This window comes from Pan paniscus, chromosome 11, assembly GCF_029289425.2.
Source record: "Pan paniscus chromosome 11, NHGRI_mPanPan1-v2.0_pri, whole genome shotgun sequence".
Lineage (NCBI taxonomy): Eukaryota > Metazoa > Chordata > Mammalia > Primates > Hominidae > Pan > Pan paniscus.
Window position 1 is genome coordinate 118,083,927 of NC_073260.2, and position 17,543 is coordinate 118,101,469.

At 39.2% G+C, this 17,543-nt stretch overlaps 1 protein-coding gene across 2 annotated transcripts in view; it reads right to left on the reverse strand.

Moving 5' to 3' along the window:
- UHRF2 (ubiquitin like with PHD and ring finger domains 2) overlaps nucleotides 1-17,543 on the reverse strand; it is a 93,428-nt gene that overhangs the window by 14,305 nt on the left and 61,580 nt on the right. For both annotated transcript variants that reach the window (XM_055092175.2, XM_003823388.5), the window contains 5 exons: nucleotides 17,113-17,222; nucleotides 14,796-14,982; nucleotides 10,842-10,965; nucleotides 10,509-10,616; nucleotides 5,767-5,871 (listed from right to left, as the gene is read on the reverse strand). In XM_055092175.2, the coding sequence (XP_054948150.1) occupies nucleotides 5,767-5,871; nucleotides 10,509-10,616; nucleotides 10,842-10,965; nucleotides 14,796-14,982; nucleotides 17,113-17,222 (634 nt within the window). The remainder of the gene's footprint in view (nucleotides 1-5,766; nucleotides 5,872-10,508; nucleotides 10,617-10,841; nucleotides 10,966-14,795; nucleotides 14,983-17,112; nucleotides 17,223-17,543) is intronic.

The following is a 17,543-nucleotide window of genomic DNA, read 5'->3' on the forward strand; positions in this document are numbered from 1 at the left end:
GAAAAGTAACTATCAGTGCACAATTAATTCTACTAACACTAGCAAAATAGTGATTCTTTAATGCAAGATCATTTTAATTAGTTTAGACAACTTAGACAATGATGTTTTGTGTCTACTAAATTCTTATTATAGAAGTCAATTATTTATACTTTGTTTTTCCCTTGGATTAAAAGCCACAAATAAACATCTCATGGTCTTAAAGTGTTATTGGTCCAAAACCCTTAAATTTACTTTCACCTTTTGTTAATCCAATATTAAGGTCTACATATTTTTTAAACAAGGTATTACGAAACTTAATCTTTAGTATGTATTCTATGAGAAGGAATTCTAATAAATACGTACATCTAGAACAGTTTAGAATACTTCTTAAACTGATCAAAACCAGTCTTCCACCCGGTATCTGGACAGACTCCACAATATTCATATTCATAACTCTGTCAACTTTTCAAGTTATTATGGGAGTGCCATAAAGAAAAAGTAATGGAAAGTAAGAGAGCATAATAAGACAAATGTCAGCTAAATAGTATTTAAAACATTTCTGATTATTCTTCAAGCAGCAAATCAAGGAAACATGGCTAAAATTCTGTACCATTAACTCATTTGTACTTTAATCATTACAGCAACAAAAACATTACATTATCACGAGGGAAAAAACTGTCAAGACTGTAAGAGCTCAAACCATATTATTTCAGGCTATTTTTCCTATGAAAAGGCCAGGCGCGATGATTCATGCCTGTAATCCCAGCACTGTGGGAGGCCAAAGCAGTTGGCCTGCTTGAGCCCAGGAGTTCAAGACCAGCCTGGGTGACATAGCGAGACCTTGTCTCTATTAAAAAATAAAAATAAAATATTTTTCCTATGGAAGAATAATCAACCTAAATTTGTTGCATCTTCTAGTCAATGATCCATTAAATTGTGCCTGGCAGGCAGTAGCCTAAACAAGTTCTGCTGCCTGGGAAGAGCTCACATAAAGCAGTTCTATCTACACAAGGGACACAGCACTGCCCCAAAGTAACTCAGTTCTTCAGTTATTCCCAACCTCTATTCTTCTCCCAAGCTGCTAAAGCAACTGCCTAAGACAACAAGCTGGATGCTCACATTCTTGCTATCCATCAAGATCAGGTGGAAGACCTTTATCCCAAACTTCTCAGCCTCCTCCCTATAGACTATCAGATAAATAATTCCAAAGCACAATGAAGACAAACATTCCCCAAACTCCTTTAATGACTTAATTCAAGGTTGTCTAGACCATAGCCTCAAATGTTACCAACTTCTCTCATAATACCCTTTACATCCCTGCAAAACTGTACCACTGCTAGTGTAACACACATCTACTACTGGGGGGTTATAGGTGGTGTTAGGAGAAGCATTTTACATATAATTAATTCATTTAAACCTCACAGCAAGCCTTTAAGTACTATAAATCTTATTTTACAGATGTGGCAGAGGTTCAGTAAATTGCCTAAAATCACACAACTAGGAAAAGAGATGGCTCCACAGCCAGGACACAAAACCAAACAGACTCTGGCTTCCGAGTCTTCTCCTGAACACTGAGCAAACTACTTCTCAAGACAACTGAGAGGATGCAGGTCATCTTTGTGGGTCCTCACTTCTCAGAAGAGGTCACCAAAATACAAGGCACTAAAACTGGCATTTGATTAATTCTTAAGTTACTAGGCTAAAATATTAACTCAGTTATCAGCAGGTACGCAAGAGTATTACATCCATTCACCCAGACAGAACAAAGATCACTGGCTTCATGAAATTTATACCAAATTCAAGAATTCAGGAAACTTTTTTTCTTAAATGTGAAAAGCTTATTCTGGTTTCCTTTTCCTAATCCTATAGATATACTTGCCTACAACAGAAAGATCAAAAAGTTGAAAATGCTTATAAAATATATAAACATTTCCAGACACATTTTAGCTGTCAATCAAGGCCTATATGTCATCTTAGTCCTAAAATTTTTCTTCACATTATGTAACAGACTTAACTAAGACAATTAGCGGTTCATCAGTACTTATCTCCACAAATGTTTTAACGTTTGACCAGTAAGTATATTCAAAAACATGGAAACAAGAAAATAAACTTCATATATTTAAGATAATATTCTTTTCTTTTTTTTAAAGACAGAGTCTCACTTTGTCATCCAGGCTGGAGTACAGTGATGTGATCTTGGCTCACCGCAACCTCTGCTTCCTGGGTTCAAGTGATTCTCCTGCCTCAGCCTCCCAAGTAGCTGGGATTACAGGCATGCATCACCACGCCTGGGTAATTTTTGTACTTTTAGTAGAGACGGAGTTTCATCATGTTGGCCAGGCTGGTTTCGAAGTCCTGACCTCAAGTGATCAGCCCACCTCGGACTCCGAAAGTGCTGAGATTACAGGCATGAGCCACTGTGACTGGCCTTATTTAATATTCTGCTACAGAGAATATAACTAACATTTGAGTCCGTGCTATGTGCAAAGGGCCACATAAATTATCTCAGTTAATGTAATCGTCTTCCCGACATAAAATACTATTTCTTCTTTTTACAGATGGGGAAACTGAGTTACCAGAGTTAAATAATTTGGCCCAAGTCTCAAATACAACAAATGTCAGAGACCAGATCAAATACAATTGCTCAGACACTAAAAACAAATGTTAAAGAGACTACATTTCTAGTTGGTTTATTTATAAAGCCTTCAAAAAATTCCAAGAGCTGACTGTAATAAACTATATAACATCTTTTGTATTTCTGACAAATACATAAAGATATAGCTTCAAAATATGGATGCTAAAGAAGAATGCAAAGGATGAACCTAAATATTTCCATTTCCATTTACTTTGCCATGTTAATGTAAATGCACTGCTAAATCCGCCTTTCAGAAAGCCAGCACGCTTTTCTATTTGTCTGAAAACATACTATATTTTGTGTTCTCTCTCCATAACTACTCAAATTGATTCATCTTTGTAACAATCCATGAAAGCAAGTAAATACCTGAAGACCACATATCTGATGAACGGTAAAAAACAAACAAACAAAAAAACAACCCAATTAGAAAATGGCCAAAAAACCTGAAGTGCTATACTACTAAAGAGGCTATACAGATGGCAAATAAGCAAACGAATCACGTCCAACAATAAGATATCACTACACACCTATCAGAATGGCTGAAACAAAAAACAGCAACAACAGCGAATGCTGGTGAGATGCAGAGAAACTGGATCACTCATATACTGCCGATAGGAACATAAAATGGTAGTCACTGGAGAAAACAGTTTGGCAGTTTCTTTAAACAACTAAACATGCAACTGCCACATGTGACCCAGGAATTGCACTTCTGGGGCATTTATTCCAAAGAAATAAAGACTTATGTTTACAAAAAACCTGTTCACAAATATTTACTGTAGCTTTATCTGTAATAGCTAAAAACTCAAAAGAACCCAGCTGTTCTTCCAAGAGTAAATGATTAAATGAACTGTGGTACATCCACACCATGGACTAGTACTCATCAATAAAAAGAAATGAACTATTGATACATGCCACAATCTCCAGAGAATCATGCTGAGTGGAAAAAGCCAATCCTAAAGGTTAATATATAATATGCTACATACTTCCATTTATAAAAATTCTTGAAGTGAGAAAATTACAGGAAGAAATGAGGCTGGGAGCAGTGGCTCACGCCTGTAATCCCAGTACTTTGGGAGGCTGAGGTAGGCGGGTCACTTGAGGTCAGGAGTTTGAGACCAGCCTGGCCAACATGGTGAAACCCCACCTATACCAAAAATACAAAAATTAGTCAGACATGGCGATGCATGCCTGTAGTCCCAGCTACTCGGAAAGCTGCGCCAGGAGAATCACTTGAACCTGGGAGGCAGAGGTTGCAGTGAGCCGAAATCGCATCACTGCCCTGTAGCCTGGAAGACAGACTGAGACTCTATCTCAAAAAAAAAAAAAAAAAAAAAAAGACTCGGCACGGTAGCTCATGCCTGTAATCCCAGCACTTTGGGAAGCCGAGGTGGGCAGATCACCTGAGGCCAGGAGTTCCAGACTAGTCTGGCCAATATGGAGAAACCCCATCTCTAGTAAAAACACAAAAATTAACCGGCCGCCTGTAATCCCAGCTATTCAGGAGGCTGCTTGCGGCGAACTGAGATGGCGCCATTGCACTCCAAGCTGGGTGACAAGGGCAAGATTCCATCTCAAAAAAAAAAAAAAAAAGAAAGAAAAAGAGAAAAGATTAGTGGTTGTCAGAGGTTAAGAAGCAGTGGGGGGGCTACGTCTGATAGGTGCAGCTATAAAAGGGCAACACAATAATGGAAACTGTGGTAATATAAATGTTCAGCCCGACTGTATAGTGTCAATATCCTGGTTCTGATATTGTACTATATAGTTTTGCAAGATGTCACCACTGGGAGAAACTGGGTAGAGGGCACAGGATCCCCTTCCCGCTTTTTTTTTTTTTTTAAGGAGACAGGGTCTTGCTCTCTGTCACCCAGGCTGGAGTGCTGCGCTGGCATGATCATGGCTCACTACAGCCTCGACCTCCTGAGCTCAAGCAATCCTCCTGCCTCATCCTCCTGGGTAGCCGGGACTACAGGCACATGCCACCACACCCAGCTAATTTCTCTGTTTTTTTGGTAGGGACAGGGCTTTGCCACGTTGCCCAGGCTGGTCTTGAACTCCTGAGCTCAAGAGATTCACCCACTTCAGCCTCTCAAAAGTGCTGGGATTACAGGCATGAACCACTGGATTCGGCCCTCTGTATTGTTTCTAATGCTACATGTGAATCTACAACTATCTCAAAATAGTAAGTTTAATTTAAAAAAAAAAACTCTATAGATTTAACACTGGAACGAGTTTTTATTTTTTAAAAGAGAAAACTTAAAGAAGAATGACAAAAAAAAGCTCTATAGAGGATGGGCACCGTGGCTCACGCCTATAATCCCAGCAGTTTGGGAAGCCAAGGTGCGCAGATCATCTGAGGTCAGGAGTTCGAGACCAACCTGGCCAACATGGCGAAACCCCAGCTCTACTAAAAATACAAAAATTGACCGGGTGTGGTGGCTCACGCCTGTAATCCCAACACTTTGGGAGGCCAAGGCGGGAGGATCACCTGAGGTCAGGAGTTCGAGACCAGCCTGGCCATCGTGGTGAAACCCCATTTCTACTAAAAATACAAGAATTAGCCAGGCACAGTGGTGCATACTTGTAATCCCAGCTACTCAGGAAGTGGAGGCAGGAGAATCGCTTGAACCTGGGAGGAGGAGATTGCAGTAAGCCGAGACTGAGCCACCGCACTCCAGTCTAGGTGACAAGAGTAAAACTCCGCCTCAAAAAATAAATACATAAAAATACAAAAATTAGCCAGGTGTGATGGCAGGCGCCTGAAATCTCACATACTTGGGAGGATGAGGCAGGAAAATCACTTGAACCCAAAGGCACAGGTTGCAGGGAGCTGAGATCACACCACTGCACTCCAGCCCAGGTGATATAGCGAGACTCCATCTCAAAAAAAAAAAAAGGAAAAAAAAAAATAAAAGCTCTATAGAGAATGTGTTTTCCTTATAATAATCACTTAACAAACACATATAAGTCAAACCAGTACATGTAAAGAATAAACACTGTCAAATGATTTACTTTCTAACTTGTATAAAACTGATTACTTCAACAAAAACTGTGCTAAAAAGACACAACAGTATTTGATGTATCCTAGGCAAAGCTATTGTATTTTACAAATGGTCAAGGCAGGTACTAATAAGTAAGGTTGTATAATGACTTACGACTTCATCCGCAAATCCACCAGCCAGTACAAGAGAATAAGCCCCATCATTACTTCGACCATGAATTCCACCAACATGGGGTCTGTGAACACCTGCTTCGCTCACCTATAAAACAATTAAAGAGAGTCTCAAAATACCTCTGAACAGTTAAGATACATTTACAAAATGCTTTCATATATATTCTTGGTACCTAAAGACCCAAGAAGTGAGTCTCACAGAGTTCTATCTTTTGCTCTCTCATTTTAAATCTCCTCAAACATATCCTTTAGGTTCTGAGAATTCTAAAACTGATTGAGTAGAATTCTGAGTTGCATAATAACTAGTAAATAATCATCTTATGTCTATTGGAACTTCCAGCTCAACTCAGCTAAAAGAGGACTACCAGCAGTCCATACCGTTTCTCTCTTATTTCCAGTCTTGGATAGTGGCCCTGTTGCCTACCTAGTTTGTGAAGTCAAAAATGCAGGAGTTATTTTAGCCCCATTCTTCTCCCTTATTCCTCAAACCCTTTTGGTTACAAGGATTGCTGATTTTACCTCCTAAATTTCTCAAATCCATCTTCTTGTACTTCCACTGTTCAATCGTAGTTTGAGTCACGAATGCTCACAACAGATCCTTTTTTTTCTGCCTCTAGTTTTGCTCCTTCAAACCCATCCTATCTATCACAAACCGGATGATTCTTTTAAAAATAATTCTGCTTTTGACTTGCAACTTCTTAAAATATATTAAGTGGTCACACAGTATCAAACCCAAATCAACATGATTTATTACCCTCTCTAAATATGGCTCCTATCTATTTCTCCTAGCCTTATCTGCAGCTTCTCCTTCAAGGAACATATATGCCTGAGCCAAAACTCCTCAATATTACCCAAACATGCTATCCATTTCTACTTCAATGGATGACGGCTTTTCCCCTCATATCTTCATTCCTGCCTCAGTGAAACAAGTGTCACTTCTTTGTGAACTTCAAACTCCCTGAAAAACGACTGCAATTCATCTGTTGGTCATACAATTGGTTTTGGTTTTTTTTTTTTTTGGTAGAGACAGGGGTCTCACCATGTTGCCCAGGCTGGTCTTGAACTCCTGGGCTCAAGCAATCCTCCTGCCTCAGCCCCCAAGGGTGTTGGGATTACGGTGTGAGCCACCACGCCTGGCCAATACAATTGTTCTTAGCAGAGTAAAGGAAACTGAATTCAAGCTTGCACAATAATTTGGGGCGGGGGGCGGGGGTGGAAAGGCACTTTAGAAGCTTTTAGAAGCCAACAAGAAGGTGACAGCAACAGAACCTGGAAAGGTTTTGGCTTTTGAAACACCTCAGCAGAAGGTACCATTTGATCTCCCCACCTCATCAACCCTGGCCAAAATAATCTGTTTTTCCTAAATCTTCCCCACTTTCTAAATAGCAAATCCATCTCACTAGATGCTCAGGAAAACAACCTCATAGTCATCTTAGACTATATAAGGAGGCTTTCAGAATTTAGAAAATAAATACGTGACAGACAGGTATACGAAAAAAAGATGCAAAAAAATAAGGCAATTAGAAATACACAAAGTGTATTTTTACTATATTTATAGTAGTATATTCAATTTATATACAGTATTTTATTGTATTTATAGATCCAAAGTCATAATAACCTAAACTTTGAATACTGGTTCTACCAAAATTATAATACAACTATTGCAAAGATAAAAGAACACAGAGTATTAAACTAAATGTTTCATCTTCCACAGAAAGAAGTTAATATGGCCGGGCACGGTGGCTCACGCCTGTAATCCCAGCACTTTGGGAGGCCAAGGCGGGTGGATCACCTGAGGTCAGGAGTTTGAGACCAGCCTGACCAACATGGAGAAACCCCATCTCTACTAAAAATACAAAATTAGCTGGGCATGGTGACGTATACCTGTAATACCAGCTACTTGGGAGGCTGAGGCAGGAGAATTGCTTGAAACCAGGAGGCGGAGGTTGCGGTGAGCCGAGATTGTGCCACTGCACTCCAGCCTGGGCGACAACAGCAAAACTCCGCCTCAAAAAAAAAAAAAAAAGAAAGAAAGAAAGAAAGAAAGAAAGAAGTGAATACAACTAAAAGATGAATTAAAAACCGTATAAATACATTATTTATTAATAGAAATAAGAAGGTAGGGCAAGGCACAGTGGCTCACACCTGTAATCCCAGTACTTTGGGAAACTAAGGCAGGAGAAATTGAACCCAGGGATTCAAGATCAGTCTGGGCAACATGGTGAAACCCAGACTCTACAAAAAAAAAAAACACAAAAATCAGCTGGGTGTGGTGGTGTGTGCCTGTAGTTTCAGCCACTCTGGTGGCTCAGAGTAAAGGACAGCTTGAGCCCAGGAGGGGACTGTGATTATGGCACTGCATCCAGGAGGAGGGAGGAGGAGGGAGGAGGGAAGAGACAGGAGGGAGGAGAGAGGAGGGAGGAGGAGGAGGAGAAGCTGCTGCCACATCTGCACACCGCCGCCACTAAGCCTATAATCCCAGTGCTTTGGGAGGCCAAGGCTGGAGCACTGCTTTAGGCCAGGAGTCTGAGACTAGCCTGGGTAACATAGCATGACCCTGTCTCTACCAAAAAACAAAACAAAACAAAACAAAAACACAGCCAGGCATGGTGGAATACATCTTTACATCTTTAGTCCTAGCTAGGTGGAATGATCACTTGAGCCCAGAAGTCTGAAGTTACAGTGAACTGTCATTGCTACTGCACTCCAGCCTGGGTGATAGAGCAAGACCCTGTCTCTTAAAAAAAAAAAAAAAGAAAGAAAGAAATAAGAAGGTAAATGCATAGGAGACAACTAAAATTTTAAAGTGGCTGCCTCTGAGAAACAGAAAATGATGATGAAGCTGGGCGCAGTGGCTCACGCCTGTAATCCCAGCACTTTGGGAGGCTGAGACAGGCAGATCACCTGAGGTTGGGAGTTCGAGACCAGCCTGACCAACATGGAGAAACCCTGTCTCTACTAAAAATACAAAATTAGCCAGGCGTGGTGGTGCATGCCTGTAATCCCAGCTACTTGCGAGGCTGAGGCAGGAGAATTGCTTGAACCCGGGAGGTAGAGGTTGTGGTGAGCCAAGATCGTGCCACTGCACTCCAGCCTGGGCAACAAGAGTGAAACTCTGTCTCCAAACAAACAAACAAAAAAGATAAAAGTAGGGCGCGTTTTTAAAATATAAATTATTTACCAGTATTTAATATATACATAGCTTTTTAAGCCATTTTTATGTATTACAGTTGGCCCACTGGTTCCACATCTGCCAAGTCAAGAGAGTAAAAAATATTTGGGAAGAATAAACAGACGGCTGTGTCTGTACTGAATCTGTCCAGAGTTTTTCTTGTCATGATTCTGCAAACAATACAGTGTTAACAACTATTTACATAGCATTTACACTCTATTAGATATTATAGGTAATCTAGAGGTGATTTAACGTATAAAGGAGGATGTGCATAGGTTATATGAAAATACTGCACCATTGTATAAAGGATTTTTTTTTTTTTTTTTTGAGACAGAGTCTCGCTCTGTCACCCAGGCTGGAGTGCAGTGGCACAATCTCGGCTCACTGCAACCTCTGCCTCCTGGGTTCAAGCAATTCCCCTGCCTCAGCCTCCTGAGTAGCTGGGATTATAGGCGCTTGCCACCACACCTGTCTGATTTTTGTATTTTTAGTAGAGATGGGTCTCACCATGTTGGCGAGGCTGGTTTTGAACTCCTGGCCTCAAGCGATCTGGCTGCTGCGGCCTTCCAAAGTGCTGAGATTACAGGTGTGAGCCACCACACAAGCCTGAGCTTGTGTGCAATTTGAGCATCCACAGACTTTGGTGTCTATAGGGGATCTTGGAACCAATCCCCCACAGATACCAAGGGATAAGTGTATGTTATCTAAATGTTATATTGTATTAAAGGTCTAAGTACCAGGGCCATTCAATATAAAAATTAAAGCCAGGCCGGGCGCGGTGGCTCATGCCTGTAATGGGAGGCCAAGGCAGGTGGATCATGAGGTTAGGAGATCGAGACCATCCTGGCTAACACGGTGAAACCTCGTCTCTACTACAAATACAAAAAATTAGCCAGGCGTGGTGGCAGGCGCCTGTAGTCCCAGCTACTTGGGAGGCTGAGGCAGGAGAATGGCGTGAACCCACGAGGCGGAGCTTGCAGTGAACGGAGATCGCACCACTGCACTCCAGCCTAGGCAACAGAGCAAGACTCCGTCTCAAAAAAAAAAAAAAAAAAGGCCCCTCTTATTTAATATTCAGAATCCTGGGTGTCTATAATTGGAAACGGGAAATTATTTTATTCTCGGATTAGCTGGCACTTCCTCTGCCCAACGTCTTAGCATTTGTTCAGGAGGATAAATCCCAAAAACAACACCTGAAACAAGCTTAGAGTTCCACGACATTCAACGAGAATTTGCCACATGATTCAAGTTTAATATTTCAAATGCTAAATTTTTGGCAGGAAAGGCTGTTTAGAAAGCTTAACAATAATGGTTACTACCACAACTATAACAGAACAGTAAAAACAAAGTGATGAAAATGCATAGCTAATGCCCAATTCTGTGATGTATGTTCCTTTGTTAACCTCCAGGAAGAGTACACCCATCCTAAAAAATACATTTCATTCAACAAGTGAATGTCATGTGTTAGGTTCACTTACAATCAACAGACATTAACATTGCTATAATCTGATAGTCAATTCTCCCCTTTCAACTAAGCCAATGTTAAAACATACCTGAACTCTAAATCTCCAAGTTGATCCAACAGGAATACCAGGAATGGGTCCATAATGATTAGAAGGGACAATAGTACATTCTCTCGTACGACCAACACAAGCCATTCCCTACAAGACGCAAAACAAACGTTGAGAAATCAGTTATGTTAAATTTTAATGAAAGCCCTTAATTCTGAGATGTGAATAGGAACCCAACTGTTTATGTAATTTAAGTACCATTGATATTAACAAATAATGATACTGTTTAATCTTTTATACCATTACTACTATTGGTATTAAAACATTATATATTATAACTTGCTATTAGGAAGAAAAGGGGAATTTCTTCTTTACCCTGCCCCAGTCTCTTCGGCTTTCAGTACTAGCTGATGGCATCTTTGCTTTCTTTTTACTCATCTTGAGTCTTTCACCAGCCTTTACAACTTCATTGGAATCAGTTTTACAAGAAGGACAATACCTTTAAAAGAAAAAAAAGAACGAAAGCATTTTCACAATACCATATTAAAGCTAGTAACAGAATATTAGCCTTCCTAGTAAGAGCAAGTTTTAAGATGTATTATTTGGTATACATCACAGAGCTTTAACTAGCATTAAAATACTAAACTTTTCAAAATATTTACATGGTTAGGCTGGCTTTAAAAATATCCTTGTCATTCCTTTAGATAACTTATAAATCCTCAAATTCAGTTCAAAACTCAAAACTATGAGATTCAAAAAGATACCAAGAACTCTAAACTTATCACTAACCCTGAGAATAGAAATTTGAAGTTCCTGTCATTAAAACAAAAGTAGCTAGATCTTCCTAGAACATTCAACTGTGTAACAGATACAACTCCCCATCTAAATTGGTTATTAGAATTCCCAGAGAAAAATGGTAGTTTATATAACAAGTACACAGGACTTCAAGGATGTTTGTTTATATTAACCTTATCGCTAGCTTCATTTTAATTGCTTATGCTTGTTTGTCCTTTAGCCTATTTGTAATTGATTACCCTACTGTAACTTGTATTTCATAAACTGCCTTGAATCTTTTCTAAAAAGCAAGGTATATGTCTACAGAATGAGAGGAGGCTATTCTTATGTCACCAAGCAAAGGAAACTCTGGGAATACTCTAACAAAGATCTAATGGCTACTGCCCAATTAATCTTAAATTTCTTTGCCCATACTTTCTATTTCACAATTATCTATTCTACGTAGCTTTTAGAGCAAAGAAGACTATGCCCACAAGTCAATCCAATTATGAGATACTTTGCTGAGCACTACAGGAGAGAAAAATTTAAATAATTCAGTCCCTGATCTTGAGCAAATTATGTTTGAGAAGGCACTAAATACTATGAAGTAAAGTCCTTTCTAGTTGGGAAATCAGGAAGGCTTCCAAAAATAAACGGTCCTAAAGAAAAGCTGTATTTTATCTGATGGGCTCATCTTTATAACTAACTTTATTAAAGATTCTGTGATTTAAAGCAAGTATTATCTCTCTGATGAGAAAATTAGTGCACAGGTTAAATATCCAGACAACATGATTTGCAGAAGCAGAAAAGATTTAAGGTTAAGGAGTTTCAGGTGAAGCGAAAGACCTTGATACGAATGTAGAGATATATTCCAGAGTAATACAAAACACTCTTCTAATTATACCATCCTAAAGTCATCTTTGGGATTGATTCACTCCTTCAACAGGTTTGTTCAGAACCTCCTATGTGCAAGGCACTATTTTCGTGCTGGGGATAAATGTTTGTGATAAAAATGTTTGTGCATAGTAGTGAAGGAAAGCCAGAACATACACGGAAAGAATTTCAGAAAGTGTTAAGTGGAAATACATCAGGGTTATATGTGACAAGAGTGACTAGAAGTGGTATGCTTCTTACAGTAGATAACCTAAGAAAAGCATTCCTGGCAAAGAAACAGTTAAGTGCAAAGGTCCTGAGGCATAAAAAGAAATGGTATGCTTTGCGGAAGATAAAGGTGGGTGGAGACCAAGGTTAGTAAGTAAACAGGTTAGTGATAAGCAACCGAAGTTAGAGAGTAGATATGGACCAGGTCATAAATGGTAAGGGCTTAGATTTTTTTTATTCTAAGTGAAATAGGAAGACATTAGAGGGTTTCAAAAAGATGAATGATCTAATTCAGGCCTTTTTAAGCTCATTCTGCTGCTATGGGAGAACGGATAGTACATGGAAGCAAAGAGTCTAGTTAGACATCTGTTATAGAAGTTCAAGGAAGAGATGGTAGTTTGGGCTGGGAGGTGAGAATGGAGAAATATTAAGAACTGTCAAAATCTATTGAGGTAGAGTATGTGAAAGAACAAAAGAAGAATTGGGATGAAGTTTAGCTTTTTGGCATGAACAAGTAGATAAAATGATTAGTACTATTTAATGAAGACTGGGGGAGGAGTAGGATTTTAGGGAGTTTGTGGAAATCAAGAACTCCATCTGGACTAATTTTGTGATCCCAGTCAACTAACCAACTGCATATAGGAATATAAAGCCCAGGGGAAATTAGATATGAAGACATAAATTCAAAACTATTAGCTTGGTATTTAACATCTCATAATTGGACGAGATCATCTAGGGAACAAGCATAGTTCCCTAGCATAGAAAAGAAGTGGATGGTGCTTTGGCAGGGTTGGGGGTGGGGGTGGATGGGGTGCTCTGAAATCTGGTAGGTGACGGGAACCCAGCAAGAGACTAAGAAGGAAAGGCCAGTGAAGTAGGTAGAAAATCGGGATTACCTGATCTCAAATCTATAAAACAGAGTAACCAGCTAAGCAGTTGAGTAAGGAATGAGAACTGACCCTTAGGTTTAGACATAAAAAGTGTCTGTGAACCTGACATAAGCAGATACAGTGGAAGGAAAGCTAGACTGGAGTGCTGAAGTATGAATAGGAGAGGAAATGGAAACAATTAGTAGAGATAGCTCTTGAGAATCTTTGCATGAAAGAAGCAGAGAACGGGTTAGGCAGCCAGTGGGAGAAATGGGATCAAGGAAGGTTTGTGTGTATTTTGAAAATTCAAGAGATTCTAGAATGCTAATGAGAATGATCTAGTAATGGCAACGTGGGAGAGGAATTAACTGAAGAAGTGAAGTTTCTGGAAAGACTATGGAACTGTGAGAGCAGGTGAAAGAGCGTATTTTAGAGAAGCAGGAATATGTCATCCATTGAACAAGAAAGAAGGAAAATATGAGACGTCAGAGGAAATAGTTATTAGCGATGGTAAAATTCAGAGTGTGATCATATGAGGTAGTAGTAGGAGGTAAAAGGAAGAAGATATATCCTTTCCCCCTTTCTCTCACCTCTACAGCCTGTCATAATACAGCAATTGCCTTCCCAACAGGTTAGGGAGAGATCAAAGGAACAATCTGTTTTTCACAGATACCAATTACCCACCTGTGACATCAGTTATTTCTGACTCAGTCGTCCGTCTTACTTAAAAACGCTCACCAGTAGCCATATGGCACATAGTTTAAAAAGAAAAAACCTCCTTAACATGGTATTAAAAGGTTCAACTTTGGACACATTTTTCCCAGTCTCTTTTCTAATAACTTCTTTTTGTAGTTATCACCACGCCATAGGAGAAAAATAGATTTTGGCAAGTATAATTGGAGCCTTCTTCAATGTATCAACGTCACAGGATTAAATACAGTAATCCATATAAACCATTTTGTTAGTGTTTAGTAAATATTAAGTACTATTATAGAACATAACAAGGATATCTAACATGCTTAGGGGTAGAGGACCATCCATAAAGGATTACCAGAGGAAGCCACATTTAACTGAAAAGCTGAAGGATTAGTATCATCTTGAAGTTAACCAAAGAGGGTAATGTTTCCAGGATAAAAATATGTCAAGTGTGACAACCTGAAAAAGAACATGGCTTACTTAAGGGGTTGAAAGATATTTAATCTGGCTACAGTGTAGCGTATTTGGGGAAATGAAAGAGGAAAGTGGTAAGAGATACTGCTGGAGAAGCAACTAAATATCACATAGGGTCCTCCTGTAAGGCAACATAAACCATCTGAAGCAACAAAGCAACACAATCAGATTTGCATTTTTGAATGAACACAGAGTCTATTATCAGAGAAGAAACGTAAGGGATTAAAAAATGGAGCAAGAGATGGTTCAGAGGTTGTTACAGTAATTGAATAGAGCTATGAATGCTAAGTAACCACTGGCCATAACATTTTAAGCACTTTTATATTATGTATCTTTAGAAATCTACTTTCGGTGGTTCAAATACATATTTCATGTTTACACAGCAAGAACAACAACAAAAACCTGATAATCATACCAGTATTCCTCTTCTGGGACTTTATCCAAAGGTGGATTCAGACAGTAAATATGATAAGCCACATTACATTCATCACATAGAAGCTGCATGTTGGGTTCATGTTTCCCACCACATACACGACAGGAGCAAGAATGACATTTCTTTTCTGGGTCTCCACCACACAGGTCACATTCAGGGTCATTTCGCCCTATTAAGAACAAAATTATAGCAAGTCTAGTCTTAAAACATTTTTTATATCTATGAATCTCATAAAGAAAAGCCCATGGAAACAGCATTTTTTTTTTTTTTTTTGAAATGGAGTTTTGCTCTTGTTACCCAGGCTGGAGTGCAATGGCGTGATCTTGGCTCACTGCAACCTCTGCCTCCTGGGTTCAAGCGATTCTCCCGCCTCAGCCTCTCGAGTAGCTGCGATTACAGGCATGTGCCACCACGCCTGTCTAATTTTTTTGTTTTTTAGTAGAGATGGGGTTTCTCCATGTTGGTCAGACTGGTCTCAAACTTCCAACCTCAGGTGATCTGCCCGCCTCAGCCTCCCAAAGTGCTGGGATTACAGATGTGAGCCACTGCACCCGGTCTTTTTTTTTGAGAGGGAGTCTCACTCTGTCACCCAGGCTGGAGGGCAATGGTGCCAATCTTAGCTCACTGCAGCCCCTGCCTCCTGGGTTCAAGTAATTCTCCTGCCTCAGCCTCCGGAATAGCTGGGATTACAGGCGCCTGCCACCACACCCAGCTAATTTTTGTATTTTTAGTAGAGACAGGGTTTCACCAGGTTGGCCAGACTGGTCTCAAACTCCTGACCCCTCAGGTGATTCACCAACCTTGGCCTCCCAAACTGCTGTCACCCAGCCAGCATACAGCTTTTCTAATGAAAAGAAAGGAACTAAAAAGAATAATCAAGTGTGAGGTTTTTAAGAACAAATGCCTGAGGCCAGGCATGGTGACTCATGCCTGTAATACCAGCACTTTAGGAGGCTGGGTTGGGCGGATCACGAGCTCAGGAGTTCGAGACCAACCTGGCCAACACAGTGAAACCCTGTCCCTGCTAAAAATACAAAAGTTAGCCAGGCATGGTCGTGGGTGCCTGTAATCCAAGCTACTCGAGAGGCTAAGGCAGGAGAATCGCCTGAACCCGGGAGGCAGAGGTTGCAGTGAGCCGAGATTGCGCCACTGCACTCCAGCCTGGGCAACAAGAGCGAAACTGTCTCAAAACAAAAAACAAAAAACAAACAAAAAAAGCCCCACCATGAATTAAAAGACCTAGAATCTAATCCTAACTCTGTTACCAAATATTTGATATCAAGTAAGAAAAATCCGTAAAATGAAGAGGTACAGCTGCATTCTAACCTTCAAATGTTTATATAAGCCTCATTTATTACCTCCCAGAAATTCAAGGCTCAATCAGCACTATAATTCTAAGGCTTTACTCGTGTAAAAATAAATCTCATTATTAAAAACTAAACTTGGGTGGCTAACAAAATTACAGAAACAGGCTTTTTCTTTGGACAGAATCTATAACAAAAGAAACAGCAAGAAACGCATCAACAGATAAAAAGACAATATGGTATATACATATACAATAAAATATTATTCTGCCATAAAAAATAATAGAATCCTTTTGCTTACAACATGGATGAAACTGGAGAACATTATGTTAAGTGAAAGAAGCCAAGTACAGAAGGACAAATGTGACATGTTCTCTTCCATATGTGGGAGCCAAAAAAAATTGATCTTGTGCAGCTGGAGAATAGAATGATGATGATTATCAGAGTCTGGGAGGGGAAGTGGGACAGCGGATAAAGAAGGGTTGGCTATAGGGTGCAAAGATACAGTTAGACAGAAGGAATAAAATCTAGTATTCAGAAGCACGATGGGGGACTACAGTTAACATTTACAGTATGTTTCAAAATCGCTAAAAGAATAGATTTGGAATGTTCCCAACACACACAAAAAATGATAAATGTTTGAGGTGATGAATATCCCAATTTCCCAGATTTGATCATTTACACACTGTATGCCTGTATCAAAATATCACATATACTCCTTAAATATCTACAACTATTATATATCCACAAATATTTTTAAAATAAAATAATAGCAATAAAATACCAAGATAATATATTTCTTCAAAAATAACACTTTATCATTTAGGAAAAATTCATTAAAACAAAATGAATCTTAGATCAAAACTGTTGTCTTGAAAATAAATTTGTATGGTCTACAGTTTTATACTTCCTTTCAAGTTATTCACTGACCAGTAAAAATAAAGTTCAATCATGTACAACACATGTAGTCTAAGCCCAAAAACAAAAATCCATACTTAAAAACTTTCCATCTGCAAATGAAAGAGGATGGGCTCCAGGTCTCTCAATCTTGAAGATTTCATCTACAGATATTATCTTGCAGTCATTTAATGTTCCTTCAGAACCCCTGTTTAAAAAAGGAAGAAAGGTTAACTTCTGCCAGCAAAATCTAAGGTATATACAAATAATAATTAAAAGTCACTTTGGAATCTCACTGAAATCTGTCTATTTATAAATTGAGATTAGAGCTATTCCAATCATTCTGAACTATTGTTTTCAATAGTAGGAAAAGTCCATAGTGATTAGTTAACATTCATAGTGTAATATGAGAAAAAAAATACAGACTTCATTAGATAATCTGGTGAGAAGTAGCTATCTTGTAAATTTAAAGACTAGATAAAATGGCACTCTGTCAATTAAAATGAAAGATTTAAATAACTTCCTGTTA